Source organism: Scomber japonicus, chromosome 20, assembly GCF_027409825.1.
Source record: "Scomber japonicus isolate fScoJap1 chromosome 20, fScoJap1.pri, whole genome shotgun sequence".
In the NCBI taxonomy this organism is placed as follows: domain Eukaryota; kingdom Metazoa; phylum Chordata; class Actinopteri; order Scombriformes; family Scombridae; genus Scomber; species Scomber japonicus.
Genome location: NC_070597.1, coordinates 1504967 through 1522636, shown reverse-complemented (window position 1 = coordinate 1522636; position 17670 = coordinate 1504967). Strand labels below are relative to the sequence as shown.

At 38.8% G+C, this 17670-nt stretch overlaps 1 protein-coding gene across 2 annotated transcripts; it reads left to right on the top strand.

Moving 5' to 3' along the window:
* The first annotated feature begins 1898 nt into the window (after nucleotides 1–1898).
* LOC128381597 (phytanoyl-CoA hydroxylase-interacting protein-like) lies at nucleotides 1899–14451 on the top strand. Of its 2 annotated transcripts, none has more exons than XM_053341643.1 (7): nucleotides 1899–2149; nucleotides 4828–4915; nucleotides 11288–11484; nucleotides 12066–12240; nucleotides 12457–12574; nucleotides 12672–12834; nucleotides 13836–14451. In XM_053341643.1, the coding sequence occupies exons 2-7, from the start codon at nucleotides 4855–4857 to the stop codon at nucleotides 14208–14210; spliced, it is 1089 nt and encodes a 362-aa protein (XP_053197618.1). In that variant the 5' UTR covers nucleotides 1899–2149; nucleotides 4828–4854; the 3' UTR covers nucleotides 14211–14451. The 2 variants fall into 2 exon arrangements, with proteins under 2 accessions (XP_053197618.1, XP_053197617.1); XM_053341642.1 differs by having other exon boundaries at nucleotides 12654–12834.
* The last annotated feature ends 3219 nt before the right edge of the window (nucleotides 14452–17670 follow it).

The window sequence follows — 17670 nt, the reverse complement described above, 5'->3', positions numbered from 1 at the left end:
TATCATTTTAATTTGTATCAGATCTGTGTTTTTATCATAGTTGCATCATTGTCTTTTTTATCAGCTCGTCTGTGAAACATGTTGAACTGCTCTGAGCTGTATCTGAAAACACACTCTGATTACTGCAGGTTGTACCGCCTGAGAGGAATTACTCAGGGCTGAAGTTCATATTTTGTAATATTTGCACTAAAAAGACACTAAAATGTAGCTTCAGTCAAAGTTGAGGCAAATAAAAAGAGTCATGTAGTTAGTTTATAAAGCCTTTATAATGATGTAAAGCATGATGAGCTGTTTTATATCATCTAAACATGTAAAAGTAGAAGCTCAGACAGCCAGTCAGTCTGTGGATACAACTAGATGGAACTAATAGACAACAGAGACATCTAGTGGTGGAACGTGTTCATTTCTACTATTAATGTTCATTTAGAGAGAGCTTTATTTGTCACTATAACAAGTACAAGTACAAGTACAAGTACAGCGAAATTTCAGCAATCACCCGTCCATACATATACAATATACAATACATAACAAGACAGAACCGGATGACTGAGCACAATAAAGAGGGGAGAAAAGGGGAAAGAAAATGAGGAGAGAGGGGGATAAAAAAAAAAGCAGCACCCAGACTGTGCTCTCGGGAGTATTTGGGCTCCTGATTGTTGGTTTAAGCTACTTTAAAAACAGTGAACCCGTCCTTTAAGCTCATGTGACGTCATTATTTCTGCTCATAAATGTCCTTAAAACTTAAATGATTATGTGTCCCTGGTCAATTAGAAATTTTAAACCTATTGCATGACATCAGACAGGTCACATGTTTCACCTGACAGTCGGTGTTTTAACATGCACATTAGCACGATATTTACAAAGAACATGAGAAACCAAATTATTCAGCACAGACTGACTCAACAGCTGAGCATGCAGCAGATAATGATTCACATCAGTGTTTCAAATTTCCACTAAACTCTGATAAAAGCAGTTAGTTTGACTTTAAAGTGTTTGGTGGCTTTTGGTGGTCCTGCTGAAAGCTCAGACATACAGTCAGTCTGTGGATACAACTAGATGGAACTAATAGACAACAGAGACATCTAGTGGTGGAACGTGTTCATTACGGCAGAGTTCAAGCTGCTGTGAGCTCCAATACAAGTCAACTCCATCTGTCATTTGGTTCTTCATCATTTCAGTGATCTCATGTGATGTTTCTGATGTAAGCTGCTCTGTATTTGTTCCTCTGGATCCTCCACTAAGTTCCCCACCTGTCCAATCATTTCTCTACACCAACAGCTGTTTGACACAAGACTTTACACCCAGCAGCTTCTCACACACACACACACACACACTCCACATCTGACTTTTATTCATGATGGAAATCTTTATTTGATTTATATGTGAGGTTACAGATTAGATCAGAGAGAAAGAAAGAAAGAAAGAGAGGGTTAAAACAAAACAAAAATCATCAAATTAATTTCTTTAATTTTATTCTTTATTGTTATTGTTGGGACACACAGCACACCTGCCACACAACACGCCCACTACCTGCTCACACTGGTGAGGTTCAGGCATGAGGAGTGGTTAGGTAGGATTAGGTAGAATCTTTGGGATATAAATACAGCTCAGACACATCAGAGCATACAGACTGAGTGATATCAAGATTTTCTTCACATCACCTCAGCAGAACTCTGACGATGAAGGTAAGTTTGAGACTTTATACACCTGACTAAATTCATATTGATCAGTAGTTTCAGTCGGATTCTCTGAAATAATCTGTGGTGATAAAATAGTTTCAATCTATTCTTCTCTGTTTCTTTGTTTGTATCTTTCACTTTTAAAGCTTCACTCTGTGATTCCATCAATGCTGTAGGAGTGGAGTGGTACCACTAGAAGGACAGGACCAGCGAAATCCCAAAATACAGTTTTTAATTGTTCAAACAGAATTGGACGTGAATCTTCTCTGAGTTTAGTTTTATTTTATTTTGTGTGTGCTGCTGTGTTTCTGTTGCAGCTGGTTTCAGTCTTCCTCCTCCTGGCTCCAGTGTTGACCTGCTGCTTACCTCTCGTCCTCCCGCTGGACTGCAGTGACATCCATAACAATGACAACAGCCAACTCAGTGGAGTGTACACCATCTATCCCATCGGAGCCACGTCTGCTGTCCAGGTACACTTCATCCTCTCTGGGACACAGTTAGAAGATGTTGGTTCAAAGATGAGTCCATCACCATGTGAAGACAGTTCAAGTTGATTCTACTAAACCAGCAGATATAACTGGAGGCTCTGTTGAATGAACACGTTCCACCACTAGATGTCTCTGTTGTCTATTAGTTCCATCTAGTTGTATCCACAGACTGACTGTATGTCTGAGCTTTCAACAGGACCACCAAAAGCCACCAAACACTTAAAAGTCAAACTAACTGCTTTTATCAGAGTTTAGTGGAAATCATTATCTGCTGCATGCTCAGCTGTTGAGTCAGTCTGTGCTGAATAATTTGGTTTCTCATGTTCTTTGTAAATATCGTGCCAATGGGCATGTCAAAACACTGAATGTCAGGTGAAACATGTGACCTGTCTGATGTCATGCAATAGGCTTAAAATTTCTAATTGACCAGGGACACATTATCATTTAAGTTTTAAGGACATTTATGAGCAGAAATAATGATGTCACATGAGCTTAAAGGACAAGTTCACAGTTTTTAAAGTAGCTTAAACCAACAATCAGGAGCCCAAATGAACATTAATAGTCAGCATGAAATCTTCCTGTTGTTGTTCCTTCCATACTGACCATTAGAAGATCCCTTCATAATGCACTTACACTGTTGGTGCAGCCAGCTGGAGCAATTTGGGGTTAAATATCACATCGACACGTGGACAGGAGGAGCCGCGAATCTATTGGTGGATGACCACTCTACCTCCTGAGCCACAGCCACCCACAATAAAAAAAATGCCAGTGATCAGTACCAAAAGCACAAGCATTGTGTTACAATGGAAACCACAAAATGTTTGGATAAACCAGTACAATCCTGATCTGTTGCATTGTTTGCAGGCGAACATTTACATACAATGTATTGCCGATACTTATTCGTGTTTAGTATATATTATTTTATTTGCCCTCAAAAGTGGGCATATTCAATTAAAATCTACCACTGGGAGGCCCTAAAAATGCAAAAATTGCTTGGCACAATAGAAATGATATATATGAGAAATTATTTATCCAGTCTTTATATCAGAGTGAATTAAATTATAGCTCCTTCAGTGTGTCGTGAGCACAGAAAACAAGCAGTGTAAAAATTGCTGTTAATGTCACAGCTTGATCTTTTGATTTTTAGAAATTGCTATAAAGTGCTATATTGTTGTTAACTGCTGATGCAGTCCTTCTAGTTTGTGACTTGCGGTATAACTAACAACTATAACTAAACATTAACACAACAACAAATGAGTAAACAGCCAACTTCCCTTACACTCTGACCCAACTCAGTGGTCATTATGCACATTTACAGTAAATCAAAGTAAATAAATCCATATCAAGTACAGCAGTTCAGTTTGTCTCACAGCCTATTAAATATCCTCAGCCATATATTCTGAAGATGAGAAAGCTCACACAGCAATATTAGACTTAATTTGAAATGGAATGAAGCCCACCGATGAACACAACTAAACCGTAGTTGACCAAACCCTCACAAAAAGCTTTATTTTTCAGGGGGAAATAATTAAATCTAAATAAAATCATCAGTGAATTCTCCGGTCTGCCCACAAGACTGATAAAGGCACAACAGGCATAAAATCTCCTGGTTAAATGTTGAGTAATATAGCAAATGAGAATGAGAATCGCTCTTTATTACTGATGACTATTGTAAATCCAGGACTTTTTCCAGGTTCCTATAGGGATGATAAGTGATGTCTCTGAGTGAGCTGATTGGTCAGTACTCTGGGCTGTTGGCAGGTTCTGATTTGATCCTCTAATGTTCACATTTTTTTCCATTTCTGAAAACAAACCTGTAAAAAAAAAAAAAAATCTGAAAATCAATCCAGTCCATCCTCATTAAGGCCGTTACAGATCTATTAAAGCCGACTGACAGCTGGATCATTGCTTCAGATGACAGTTTATCTAAAAACATCTTTCCTCTCTCTTCCTCCCATCTTGTCCTGCACCGCTCCTCGTGTCTTCAGCAGGAGGCACTAAGCTGCTAGGGACACAAACATGGACGCAATTAAGGAAATTGAGATATAACCAATGTGGGTCCTCACAAGAGTAGAAGTTCAAATGTGTGAGCCTCCAGTTAATCTCCTTACATAAGCGCTGGTTTAATTCACTTTCCTGTAATCCCTCCTCCTCGTCCTCCTCCTCCTGACATTATGTTTTAATCCACAGATGATGCCATCAAAAATGCATTTTTCCTTTTTAATTTGTTGGAAATAAGCACGTCTATGAACTGACACTGTTATGTTTGTTTCGCTTGTCAGCCCATTTGAACTGCTCTGTTTTGATGTTTTGCACATTTATAGTCTCATAGTTGAATGTTGTAACTACATTATTTACTGTAGTTGAATTGCAAACATTGATTATATGTATTTTATTTTAACATGGACCCTAGGAAGAGGAGAGGGAACAATAGATAATAATAAAACATCTCTGATAAATTGTTGTAGCTCTAACTTAGTCTGAACTTTAACGTGTGTCTGTGTTAATGTCGGTCACTTTGACCCCCGCCCCTCCTCCTCCATGTGATGTCATAGAAGCAGAGAGAGAGACAGAGAGAGACAGAGAGAGAGAGAGAGAGAGAGAGAGAGCAGCAGCATTGAGCCTGACTTCACTTGTTCTTGTTTTTCTTTGACGTTTAGTTTCTCTGTTTCTTTGTGGATGTAAACATGATGGAGCTTCCTCACAGCAGTCCGAGCAGTCCGAGCTTGCAGCTGTGTGACAGGGAAGGTCAGTGTGCGCTCTCATTTATACACCGCGTTCATCATTTTAAACTATTAACAGTCTGAATGGAGCCATGAAAGTCCTACCTGAACTGTTTTTAACCAGGCAGTTTTAAGCTAAATGGTCTTTATGATAAATTTCATTAGTTTGTTTGTCAGCTGACTGTGTTTCTAAATGTTACTGTAAATAAAACAGAAAACATTAATGTCTCATGAGGATGTCAGTTTGGAGATAATACAAGTAAAAGAACTGAGCATGTTTCTTGAATTTAATTGTGTTTATATCAAACTAGTAAATGCTTTAAATTGAAATTGTTCTTTTCATTAAAAAGAAATGCTGCATTATTTTTACTTTCATTAATAGTGACCTAATAATTTGTGATAGGAGCTCTGTCCCCTTTCTGTCTGTCTTCAGTCTGATTAATGATCAATTTTAGTGTGAATATAACATTTAATAAAGTAGATTAAACTATTTCATTTTGCCAGAAAAACTAGATTTCATTCAGTAAATCAGCAGATTCTACAAATATATGTTTCACTGCTTTGTTTTTCTCCTTTCAGCTCTTATATCTTTTTCTTCCTGTCATCTGACTTTAAGTGTAATACTGTTTGATTGATTCTGATCATTCATCCCAACAAATCATCTGGACTTAATTCTTAGGATATCCTTATTAATCAGGACCGTGGCAGTGAGCTCTAAACACTCTGCAGTCTGATCAACGAAATGCGTCACACAAGTAGAGACTCAACTATACTAAATTCCACAAGCGTGTTTTACTGAGACGAACCCTTTTTTAATCTCAGTGTGTCTCTTTCTGTTGTTGGAAGTCATCGCAGAGGTGAGTGAGGCGTTCAGGGGAGCCGGAGCGAGCAGGAAACCAGCCGCTCGGTTGGTTCTGTTGTTCAGATGAATCCTGCTGACATCCGGCTCTCTGTGATGAGTTCATACTTTGTAAAAGCTCAGTGTGGCTTTTTAATGAGGCCCTGAAAGAAACAAAATGTGAAATGTATCTTCAAAGTAAAAGGTAAAGGACAAAATTAAAGGGGAAAATTGGACTAGATTTATTTGTCAAACATGCACCAACGAAACCTGAGTTGTGATGAGAGCATGTCACATAAATGAATGAATGAATGATACTGAAATGGAAACAGAGATTGACATATTTAAGATTTTTAAATAAATGAATAACTAGTCATTAGTTACAAGGAGGACAGCAGCAAGGGGACATGACTGGAAGGGTGGAAGCATTCACTGGGCTCGCTGGTTCAGTCCGGTGCTCAGAAGCAGGCGGAGGTGATGGAGGTTACCCAGGATCTGAAGCTCTCCTGTGGGCTTCATTGTCTCAGTCTCTCCTGTCAGACTCCATGAAGATGTTTCACCTGCAGTGTAGATTTAGATCAATGCAGCTGTTTGTTTGTTTTTTAGGTTTGCGTCAGTAATTTAGGTTCCTTCTCCTCTCACTCAACATAAACAATTAAATCAGTATATGTGTTTCCATCCTCTATTCATCCTTGGTTGACTCGGTTTTTTAGTCATCTGTGGAAAAAATGAGGCAAAGTGATATAATACGTTATATTTCTATAAATACCACATAGTACCGCAGTTACTGTAGTTTTTTTCATGCCAGTAAGAAACTAAAACTAAATAAAACTATTATTGACACCTATTTATCATATTTTACATTTTGCTGTAGATGCTGCTTTATTTGAAATGTTTGAATAGGATCAGTTGTTTTCCCCAAAAGACCTAAAAACACCTCTGGATACTGAGAATCACGTCTTCTCATTCTGATATTTAATTTATTATAATGAATCAGATTTCACTGACACATCATTGTCAACAGTAACTTCAGTGTTCATTGTGATATTTGTCCACACCGCTGGTGATGCCAGCAGCTGAACAAACGCAGATAACTGAGGATGATGTGAAGCTTTATTCTGAGCTGTGCAGCAGCTAACAGACTCAGATTAGCAGAGATTAACATCAGGCTCACGCCGTGCGTTTGGCCGTCTTACATCAGCCTGGCTGTTTGTGCTGTTAAGAGGAAGTGAGGCGTTGTAGACCCTGCAGACCCTCCCAGCCTCCTCCTGCTGTCTGAAGAACATGGTCAACACACAATGATAGTTTATTTATTTAAAGTCTGGAGTCAGATTAATAATTAATGGCTTATTAACAGTTAATTAATAATTCACTAATACTTAACAAATCCTTTATAAGCATTCAGACTACTGTAGAAATATGGCGGCAAAGTCTGGTGTCCTCTGTGGAAGACGACCTGCTTCCTCTGTGATATAAAGGTTCAGGTGATTATACACTAATTAAAGCAAACTAATGAATATTATATTCCATTTTTGTCAAGTCTGTCTAAATTCGACACACTGCACGTCGTAGTGAACTGCTGGGAGATCAATTAAAATGCAACTCTGTTTAAAATATTCAAATATCACTTAAACAATAATAAACCAGTTCATCTTTGGAAATATGTTTGTCTTTGCACATTTGGTCATATAAGGCAAGGCACAAAAAAACAAAACAAACAAAACCCAAATAACTCTGGACTGAACCAGAACTGAAACATCAGAGACTATTAAACAAATAAACTACAGATAACATCTGACAAAAGCAGGACATAAGAAATGTTTTATATATTGTTCAAACATTCATGGTTTTTTCACGAGGAAAGTTTAATAACAACAGTAGTTTGAATTTCATTCATCTCAATTAGCATCACAACAAAAAAAAGTTTGGCACAAGGAAAAAAAGCCAGCGAAAAAAAAAAGAGGATGAATTGTACTGAGGTCAAGCCTCCGCAGGAAGTTGATTTTCTCTTTTTTCTTTTTTTTGCCTGGCTTTTTGGGTTTTTTTGCCTGGCCCTAATACTGTGGTGAATCTGGCGGAGGCTAATTATCTTCCGGTAGTAGAAAAATAGACGCCTCACCTCCTGTAGTCACCATGGAGAGAAGAGGAGGGAGGAACGGCAGTGGGCGGGGGGGGGGGGGGGGGGGTCCTTTTCCTTTTCTCTTTCCTTTTGCTGTGTTTAATGTGTGGAGGTGGTTGTGAACGGCACAGGGGGAAAAATAGTGTTTTCTTTTCTTTTTAGTTGTTTTATAATTATTGAACCTTTTTTCTACCAGGTTAGTCTTGTTGAGATTAAAAGGTCTTATCCAAGAGTAGCAGCAGAACATAAAACACAACATCACAAAATAAACATTTAGACAATAGACATTTCAAAATGCTCGGAGGATACCATTATCAATCAAAACATCTGCCAGTTGGTATAGACTCAACAACTATTGACTTAGCAATGCTTTTAAACTCTTTTAAACTCTGGGTGACTGTTTTAGAGACATAAAGACAGTTACATAAGATGGCAGTCTACCTAAAATTGCCTCATTGATAAAAGAAATATATATATATACCAGTAACTAAGCCAACAACTTGACAGAGAAGATCAGTTGACTTCTTATGACGATGTACAATGATGAGTGAGGGTGACACAGTTAGTTATAAAGCACAAAGCTCCATGATACACAGTTCTACCATTGATGAGAAGGAAGTAAAGATGTTCAGTAAATAAGGATGATTAGATCTATGTTAGATAAAAGCTTTTTGTCAGCCAGACAGACCGAGGTGTAAGAATCCTTTTTTACTTTGATGAGACGATGATGTCACTCTAAGATAATAATAATAAATATGCAGGAAGCAGAGTGGTCTCGGGATTTCTACATTTATTTGGTCTTTAAGCTTTAATTAGTGATCATTGTGAGATTATTAAAGTGAATATTCTGCAGACAACCCAGTGGTCAGAATAAAATGTCTCTATGTTTAAATACGTTTCATATCAACATTTCTACAGTATGTGTGATCGGGAAAGTGAAGTAGCACAGATTTACATGAGCTGACTTTCATATATGCAGGAGGCGGGTTGGTGGTTAGATTCCACCTCGAGTTTTAACCCACAGCAGTTTGTTTCAGTGTGGAGCATTACTTGGTAAAAGTTTTTACTGCGACAGGATGTTTAATAAAAGTTAATGTTGCAACACAGCTAATAAGCTATGATAAGATAAGCTATGATAGCTTCCTCCATGGTTTACAGAGCTAATTCATGAGTCAAAGTTCTTCAAACTGTTTGTTCTTTTCATTGATTTACTGAAAGTGGTTTTGTGTTTATTTTTTGTGTATATTGAAAAGGTCATTTAAAAAAAACAACAACTTATAGTTCAATCCAAACTATTAGCTAATTTACACTTACAAGGGAATCATTAAATTTTGCCCTTTTTTCCAGAAACTGTCTCCACTGGTGTGTTTTTTCCTGTTTCCTGTTCACACTGATGAGGGAACATCAGATGTGAGGTATATCTGAATGAAGGCAGTTTGTGCTGCAGTTTGAACCCAGCCTGAGACCGTCCTCGGTCCCCTCTCCTCCTCAACAGGCTCCTTGTTCAGCCAGCGAGGTCTCTGTGTCTCTGCTGACTGAAGCCTTTTGTCCAGTGACCTCGAACTCTGGAGAGAGCAGAGTACAAGGAGGGAGGGATGAGAGGGCACAGAAAAGAGATGAATACAGAAGAAGAAACAGAGAGGAGTAAACACAAGTTTGACTCAGAGCAGGGTGAAAAAGAAATCCTTCAATCCAGAGTCATCAACATTTTCTGCAACACGTTTGTCTGTAATAACTGATCACTAGATTCAGGAGGTTTATCCAGTAATATACTGTTATGTGACAGTTATACAGTAAACCTTTTTCATATTAACTTTAAATGAAAGAGGATGAAGTCATCATTTTTTACTGAATATGCCGATTTTGTGTTGATTGGTTGAAGGAATGAAGTCACATCTTGAGTTCATTTGCACTGCGTCCAAGCACTGTCTACTATCATCCAACATATGAGCTGTAATTATCACATCACTTCCTGAGAGCCTCCTTGGTGATGTGTAACCATCATAGCTCATACCAACTATGGAGCCTAGCAGTGAAACGTCACTTGAATTGAGGCGTTACAGATGTTAGACCAGAGCTCGATCGCTGGCCGCCATTGTGTGTCACCATCACTACTGCACTGCATATTGTAATATATACTCAGAAATAATACACATTTCTCATAATATTGGTGTCATACCATTGTTTCACATTCTGTTTTAAAGTGCTAAATAGCTTGTTAGTATGTTCAAATGCTATGTGTGACATTGTGATGATGTCACACCATGCTATACGTCCTGTCTTCACATTATTGTCTTTGCATTGATAACCTGGACATGTTGGGAACTTGTATATGTACTTTGCAAGGAGGATTTCAGTAGAGGGCACACCAGAGAACTGAAAGTAATAAAATAGACATAAATATAACTTTCAGACATGCATGATGTCACATACACATACATATGCAGGAAAGTGATGAGTTGGTCTTCAAAACTTTCCACCATTGTTGTTTTCATGGCTACTCATCCCGACCCTGTCACGTCCCCACACTGCCCTCACCCTGAGGACACGTTACAGTCATTTCTAACGATGTGCACAAACAGCGATCCAAACCGGCCACAGTTTTGGAAAGCACAGGAAGATGATGGTGACCTGCTGATAGGGGGCGCCAGATAGGGAGCCGCTCTAGAATCCATACATTGACTCATTTAATTTGGTGCTACCAGAGGTCAGAATGTCCACAGAAGTTGGTAAGAACAGGTCCTTTTAATTTAATGGTAAGTGACATGGATCTGTTGTGGAATGTGACCCTCAGTGGGTTAATCTGCCACTGTGCAGTCCAGAGGATAAAAAGCAGCAGTGCCTCCTCCTCAAACACACACACACACACACACACACAGCACAGCACACTCACTGCTGTCTGGCAAGAGCATAGTTTATAAAGCCTCTGACATAATCTTCTTACATCATCATTCGGTGGATGGAGACCAACAATATTCCAGTGCTGAACGTTTGCTCTTCTTAATCTCTGACCTGCTGCAGTTGGTGTCGTGTATAAAGGACTCATATCTTATCTGAAAAGGATTTTAGGGTCGTCAATCCTAAGAATTATTTAAGGAATCAAATACCTACTTCTGTGGTGTGCTTCCTGTCGGAGCTCCAATCGCTCAATCAAATATAAAAAACATGGATCAATCAAGGTCAGATACTTAGCTTTATTCATTTCCAAACAGAACTATAATTACACTCACATTAAAGTAAATTATTGCAGATAAAAGAGACATAACATTATTTTATTTTCTGTTAAGTTGAAGGAACATATTTCTCCAAATAATTGAAAGAAACCGTTTTAAAGCTGATGCAGTGGAACGATGTATGGGTCTGAATGAGTCTGTATGTGTAATATGTGAGTGTGTGTTTCATGGGTTTTAAAAGACTCCAAACTGACTCTTTTTTTACAGGCACAGAGTCTGCAGACAGTGGCATCGGGGATCTGGACGACCTGCCGGTTCCCCAGCAGATCCGCATCAGTAATATCACCTGTGATTCATTCAAGATCAGCTGGGACATGGACAGCAGAGGCAGAGACAGGATCACACACTACTTCATCGACCTAAACAAGAAGGAGAACAAGGAGTGCAACAAGTTCAAACATAAGGTTGGCATGACAAGATGGGAAAGAGTGGAAACATCTGATTAAACAAATTGCTTGAAGCCTCCGGTTTCATTCGTTTCCTTTGTGGCAAAATAAAGACGGCAGTAGCAAAGTTCTGTGGAAATCTTCTTGTTTCGGTCTTCTGCACTGCTAACCACGTCTGATGTTTTTTAAGTGATTGAAGAATTTCTGGTGTTGCTGACCAGCTGCCATCACTGCAGTGTCACCTGCTTATAAACCCATACAACAATAAATGATCGTAAAAGATTTACCCTTTTGCCAAGAAATGTTTGTTTCATGTATTAATTTGAGGAACATTACTTGTTACTTGACTTGGTTAATCACAATAATAAACAGACTCTAGCGAAAGGTAAAGAAAAATGTTTTATTTCTGTACGGGCCTTTCCATAATGTTGAGCCCGTCTACACTTTTACTGGGTATACATTTCACTGAGTCATTTGCTTTTTATCTACCCAACCTAAAGTGAGAATGCACATAAAAAAGGGTGATGGAAACATGCTGTGACTGAAATGTTGCAGTGAATGATTTCAGCAGCTGCTTGTGACTTTGCTCTTCATTTCAGGACGTGCCGACTAAACTTGTGGCGAAGGCGGTTCCCTTGCCGATGATGGTGCGAGGCCATTGGTTCCTGAGCCCTCGGACCGAGTACACTGTGTCCGTCCAAACAGCTGCCAAACAACCGGATGGAGAATACTCTGTTTCTCAGTGGAGTGAAATCATTGAGTTCTGCACCGCAGGTCCAACAAAATACTCTCCGTCGATCATCCCACTCCCTTGTTCCTTTACTTTATGTGCACTGACATTCTCTGAATGAAAGAGAAACATTAGCATAAATGTATTAATGAGTTTAATATTCAAATCCTAAACTGTTCTTCTTTTATCTGTGTCTATCTGAAGTATTTAGTGTGCGATGTGTTGATATTCAGATGCATATACTGTTTGTGTGTCTCCAGATTATTCCACAGTCCATCTGAACCAACTGCTGCAGAAAGCCGAGGCGATTGCCAGCAGGATGCTGCCGTTCACTGTCTTCTATCGTAACCAAGAGAAGGACTATTTCCAGCAAGCCAGGTGTGTGTGTCCAGCATCTTCAGTGAAGTCACACACTCAGTATGCTGTGTTTTAATGCTGGTGTGTGTGGTGTGAACAGCCCCTCTTATCGCTCCAGGGACGATCAGTGCTGCCGCATGCTGCCAGCGGTTAAAGACAACAGTGGCAGCCACGGGTCACCCATCAGCGGCAAACTGGAGGGAATCTTCTTCAGCTGCAACACTGAGTTCAACACAGGGAAACCTCCTCAGGACTCCCCATACGGACCCTACCGCTTCCAGGTACACCTGAAAACACTGTTCATACTGAGACTCGACAGGAAAGCAATGACATTATTATCTGTGATGTTGAGTATAAAATAATAATAACAATAATAACAATAATAATAATAATAAATATAATAATAAGTCTGAAGCCTCAATGCCATTTACACTTAAGGTCATGGTTTCACAAAGCTTCCACATGGATGCAAGTGTCTGTTTGAGATAAACGTCTCATCTGTCACTGAGGGTAATAAACTCTGTTCCACTTCATTAATTACAAATTACTATGGCATGACATGTTAAAAGTCGAGACTATATTCATGTTACATGAAACATTCAGGGGTTGATGTCTTGCACTTAAACTGCAGGACATTAACACCAGTAATGAAACCATCCAGTTAAAACACTAATTTATAATAACTTAAAAACAGCACTTATAAATACATATATAAACTACATGTGTGCATATTTACCTACCTCTTTATAAGCCAGATTCACAGCACTGCCCACCATGACAATGAAGGAGCCATAATATACTTGGTGGAGAGCAATAAATTTAGTCAATGCTGTCACCTTGTGGCTAAAGTTTGAAACAGCAAAGAAAACCCTGGCAGCCCACTTAAAATCTACAATACATTTAGCACATCCATTAAAACAACTTTGAGAGCAATTATAAGCCTAGTGGATATTACAGTTATTATAGTTAGATCCTATAATCCTCGTTGTTCTGGGATTATATTCACATTATAAAGAGCTTTTATTTGTAACACAGAAAAAAACAGTAGTGTGATCAAATCCTTTAAAGACAATCAGTTCAAACAGCACAACTCAGCTTCACACGGCTGTCAGTGTCCTGGCCACCATGCTGAGCTGTGAGGAATACACAACATCTTAGTGTTAATGTACTTAGTGTTACATACATGACTCCCTGCTGAATACTGGAAATGTTTGTGTAGATTGTTTTATGTCATAAAATTAAAACTAATGACCAGGGATTGTTTATATTTGTTTTTGTACAGATCCAAGCAGACGTCCTCTTTAACCGGAACACCAACATCTACTTTGGGGATTTTTACTGCATGTATACATCGTATCACTATGTTATTGTAGTCCTAGCTCCTGATGGCTCCAAAGGAGATGCCTTCTGTAAAGGAAGGTTACCAGCTCTGGACAGATCCAACAACTGCTTCCTAACCTGCACTGAGGAAGACAGTGGCTTGCTGTCTTTCCATCATGCCCAGGACGTCATACTGGAGGTGATCTACACAGAGCCGGTGGATCTGTCTTTGGGGACGGTAGCACAGATCAGTGGGCACCAGCTCATGAGCCTGTCCACCTTCAATGCCAAGAAAGATCCCAGCTGCAAAATCTGCAACATTAGTGTGGGACGTTAGTCAGATCTTTGACTGATAACCAGCTAACCTGCTTATCACTGACTGGAAGGTAGCTAACAAGCTAATAACTTAGGTCCCACTCTACATGGAATGACTGGCTAGCTAGATGCTAGCAATGCCTGACTAGCAAGCAAGCAATACATTTATTTTTTTAACTTAACATATTCTATTATATGTTATTTTTATATATTATTTCACAGTGGTCATCCACAATTCATTGAACTATAACTTAGAAGTGATCTAAAGTGTGACAGGAGAGGGGAAGGTACTGGTTGGGATCAGCAGCCTTTAGATGCCACTAAATCCTACAGAGTGGTCTTTAAAAGAGCTAAAGAGTTTATGGATGGGTTTTTGCTCGCTGGTTGATCAGCGTACCAGCTAACAGATATAGCACATGAAATAAATGGCTTCAATTACAACTTGTGAGTGGGATCAATTAATTGTAGATTTTGTTTTTTTGATTGGATAGTTTTTCACCTCTCTTTCACTTTACCCCAACACAACCATCTTTATTATTGAGATTTTATATTTATATTGTTTTGAAAGGTCACTAAAAGTAAAAGTATTACTCTTAATTAAGTCATTTAAAATAAGTAAAAATGTAACATCTCAGCTCTCATTTCACATTTTTGATATTTAAACCACAGTTTATAAAGCTGTAGTTTTTCCAACCTACTCACAAACTGTAGAAATCTTACAGCATCCTGGACCGAAAAATTAAAGCTTTAATAAGTTTCTGCTCACACTCTCCTTCAGTGTAAAGTAGATTTAAATACAAATGTAGATGTGTTCTTATTTTTGTATGTAATGTTTTAAAGAGATTTTGGAGGCTCGTCAGAGTTTGTGGGTGAAAATTTAGGAATTTGGTGTGTACATCGCAAGTCTGTGAAAAGTCAATTCATTGATTCACTTTTAAACACGGCCACAGAGGCTGATTGATTTTTACACAACTTTGAAGCCTAATTTCATATATTTGGCGATTTATTATTTTTTTTAATCATTTAAATTTGGCAGGGTGGTTAACAACACACTTTTCTTCGGTATGTCAAACTCAGAACACATATTTATTCTTACTTTACACGGGCTTTAAAAGAAGTTCTTCATCACTTTTCTAATATTTTTGTGTTGTATAACTTTGACCATTCTGACTGTGGCACATGCTAACTTTGCACAATGAATTAATCACGGTCATGAACCTTTCCGGGCTGAACACTGTTTCATCACCACAAAACCAACTGGAGGAAACATTTTTGTGTCTGTTGAAATACAAAACATGCTCACGTAATAAATGTTCTTACCGCAGATGGACAATTACTAGTCTGTTTAGCCCTATGAGATCGCCTACAGTTAGTTTCTATGGTCAGACATAACAAAAAAAGATTTTTCACAATGATTTTTCCCAATTTATGCCTTTGCTTCCAAAACAAAACAAAGATGGTGGTCGAGTGGTTAGAGAGGATGCCATGTACGGAGCCGAGTGGTCCAGTGCTCAGAAGCAGGTGGAGATGATAGAGGTTTCCCAGGATCTGAAGCTTTCCTGTTGGCTTCAGGTGGGGTGTGAATATTTCCACTGTAGACTTATTATGGGTAAGTAGAAGTAACTAATGTTGTTAATTAAATGAAAAGTAACACTGTAATGTATGTTAAATAAACTAGCATGAAATTTCATACAATTTATTTCATTTAACAGATAAAATCCTCTGTCATTTTAATTAGTTTCAGTAGGTTGGGTGCAGTGGCATGCAATGACCATAGAGGGTGCAAGAGAGTAAAAGTGTGTGTATGCAGGTAATATACACACATCAATTTTCCATTGTATTTCTCATGTTACCACTTTAGCATATAAACAGCTTCAGGAGGCCCTTACAGTGAAAACAAAATGAGGACCGGAATGTCCTCACTTTGTAAAAAGGTCCTGACCCCAAAGGTTAAAATTCATGCTGGTCCTCACAAACATAGCCATGCAAACACAGACACACACACATACACTGGTATGTAAACATACATTCACATACAGATACAAACATAAAAAAAATGCACACACACACACACACACACACAGGATTAATCCAACCGGCCAAAATATCCTCACTTCTAACATGTAAGGAATCATGCTGGTCCTCATAAAGATAGCTCTGCAAGCACACACACACACATAGATACACAAAAACACACACGGTTACACACATACACATACACACACACACACACACACACACACACAGTTACATACATACTCACATGCACACACACATGCACACACACACACACACACACACACACACACAGTATTAATCCAACGCTTTTGTTATTGCAACATCACTGCTGTATGTCGCAATAACTGATATGTTTCCATGGTAACAGCAGTATAATCTCAGCTGCACATCAATTAGTTTGTCTTCTCGCTCTTTCCTGTCACTTAATGTGATGCACATTAACCCTTTCACAGCCTGCTGTTCAAGAGAGGCCACCATCTCGCTGTCAGTCAACATATCAGTAGCTTTCATGATTGGCTGTGTGTTGCCACGGCGATCTGAACCACATGTGAGCAACAAGTGTTGATTGGTTGGTCCAACTTTTCTAAAAGGATGCAGATGTGTGTGCAGGTAACATACACACACCATTTAAGCACTTTTCTGACAGCAGCATATAAACAGTGGAAACAAAGTGAGGACCGGATCAAATGTCCTCACTTTGTATAAAGGTCCTCACTTCAAACATGAGAGAAATCATGCTGGTCCTCACAAAGATAGCCATGCAAACACACAGAAAACACTCTAACACACAGAGATCCAGCTTTAATCCAACACTTATTGAGTTGATTTTATTATTTTTTATTATTGTCTGAGTCTTCATGTTAAACATTAAAGTTGCACTCAATTAAAAAAAAAACAGCTCTGCAGCAGTCACTGCTGTATGTCGCAATAACTGATATGATGTTTCCATGGTAACAGCAGTATAATCTCAGCTGCTCATCACGCTCTTTCCTGTCACTTAATGTGATGCACATTAACCCTTTCACAGCCTGCTGTTCAAGAGAGGCCCCCACACCCTCTGATTGGTCCATCTCGCTGTCAATCAACATATCAGTAGCTTTCATGATTGGCTGTGTGTTGCCACGGCGATCTGAACCACATGTGAGCAACAAGTTTTTAATGGTTGGTCCAACTTTTTAAAAGGATTAAATTAAATGCAATTAACTTGTATTGGAGTGTGCATGAGTGAGATGTGTGTTGGATAAACAACCTTCATTTACTTTAGCTGTCAGTCACATGATGAAGCAGCTCAGAGCGTCTCAGCCAGCAGCATCCTGTCAGAAAGTACATGCAGCTGATGAATAGATAAATGATTCAGAGGAAACATCACATCTGATTAAACATAAAAAGACACGATGAGTCCGACAGACGAGCAGAGAGAGACGACACTGAGACGGAGAGAGACGACACCGAGACGGAGAGAG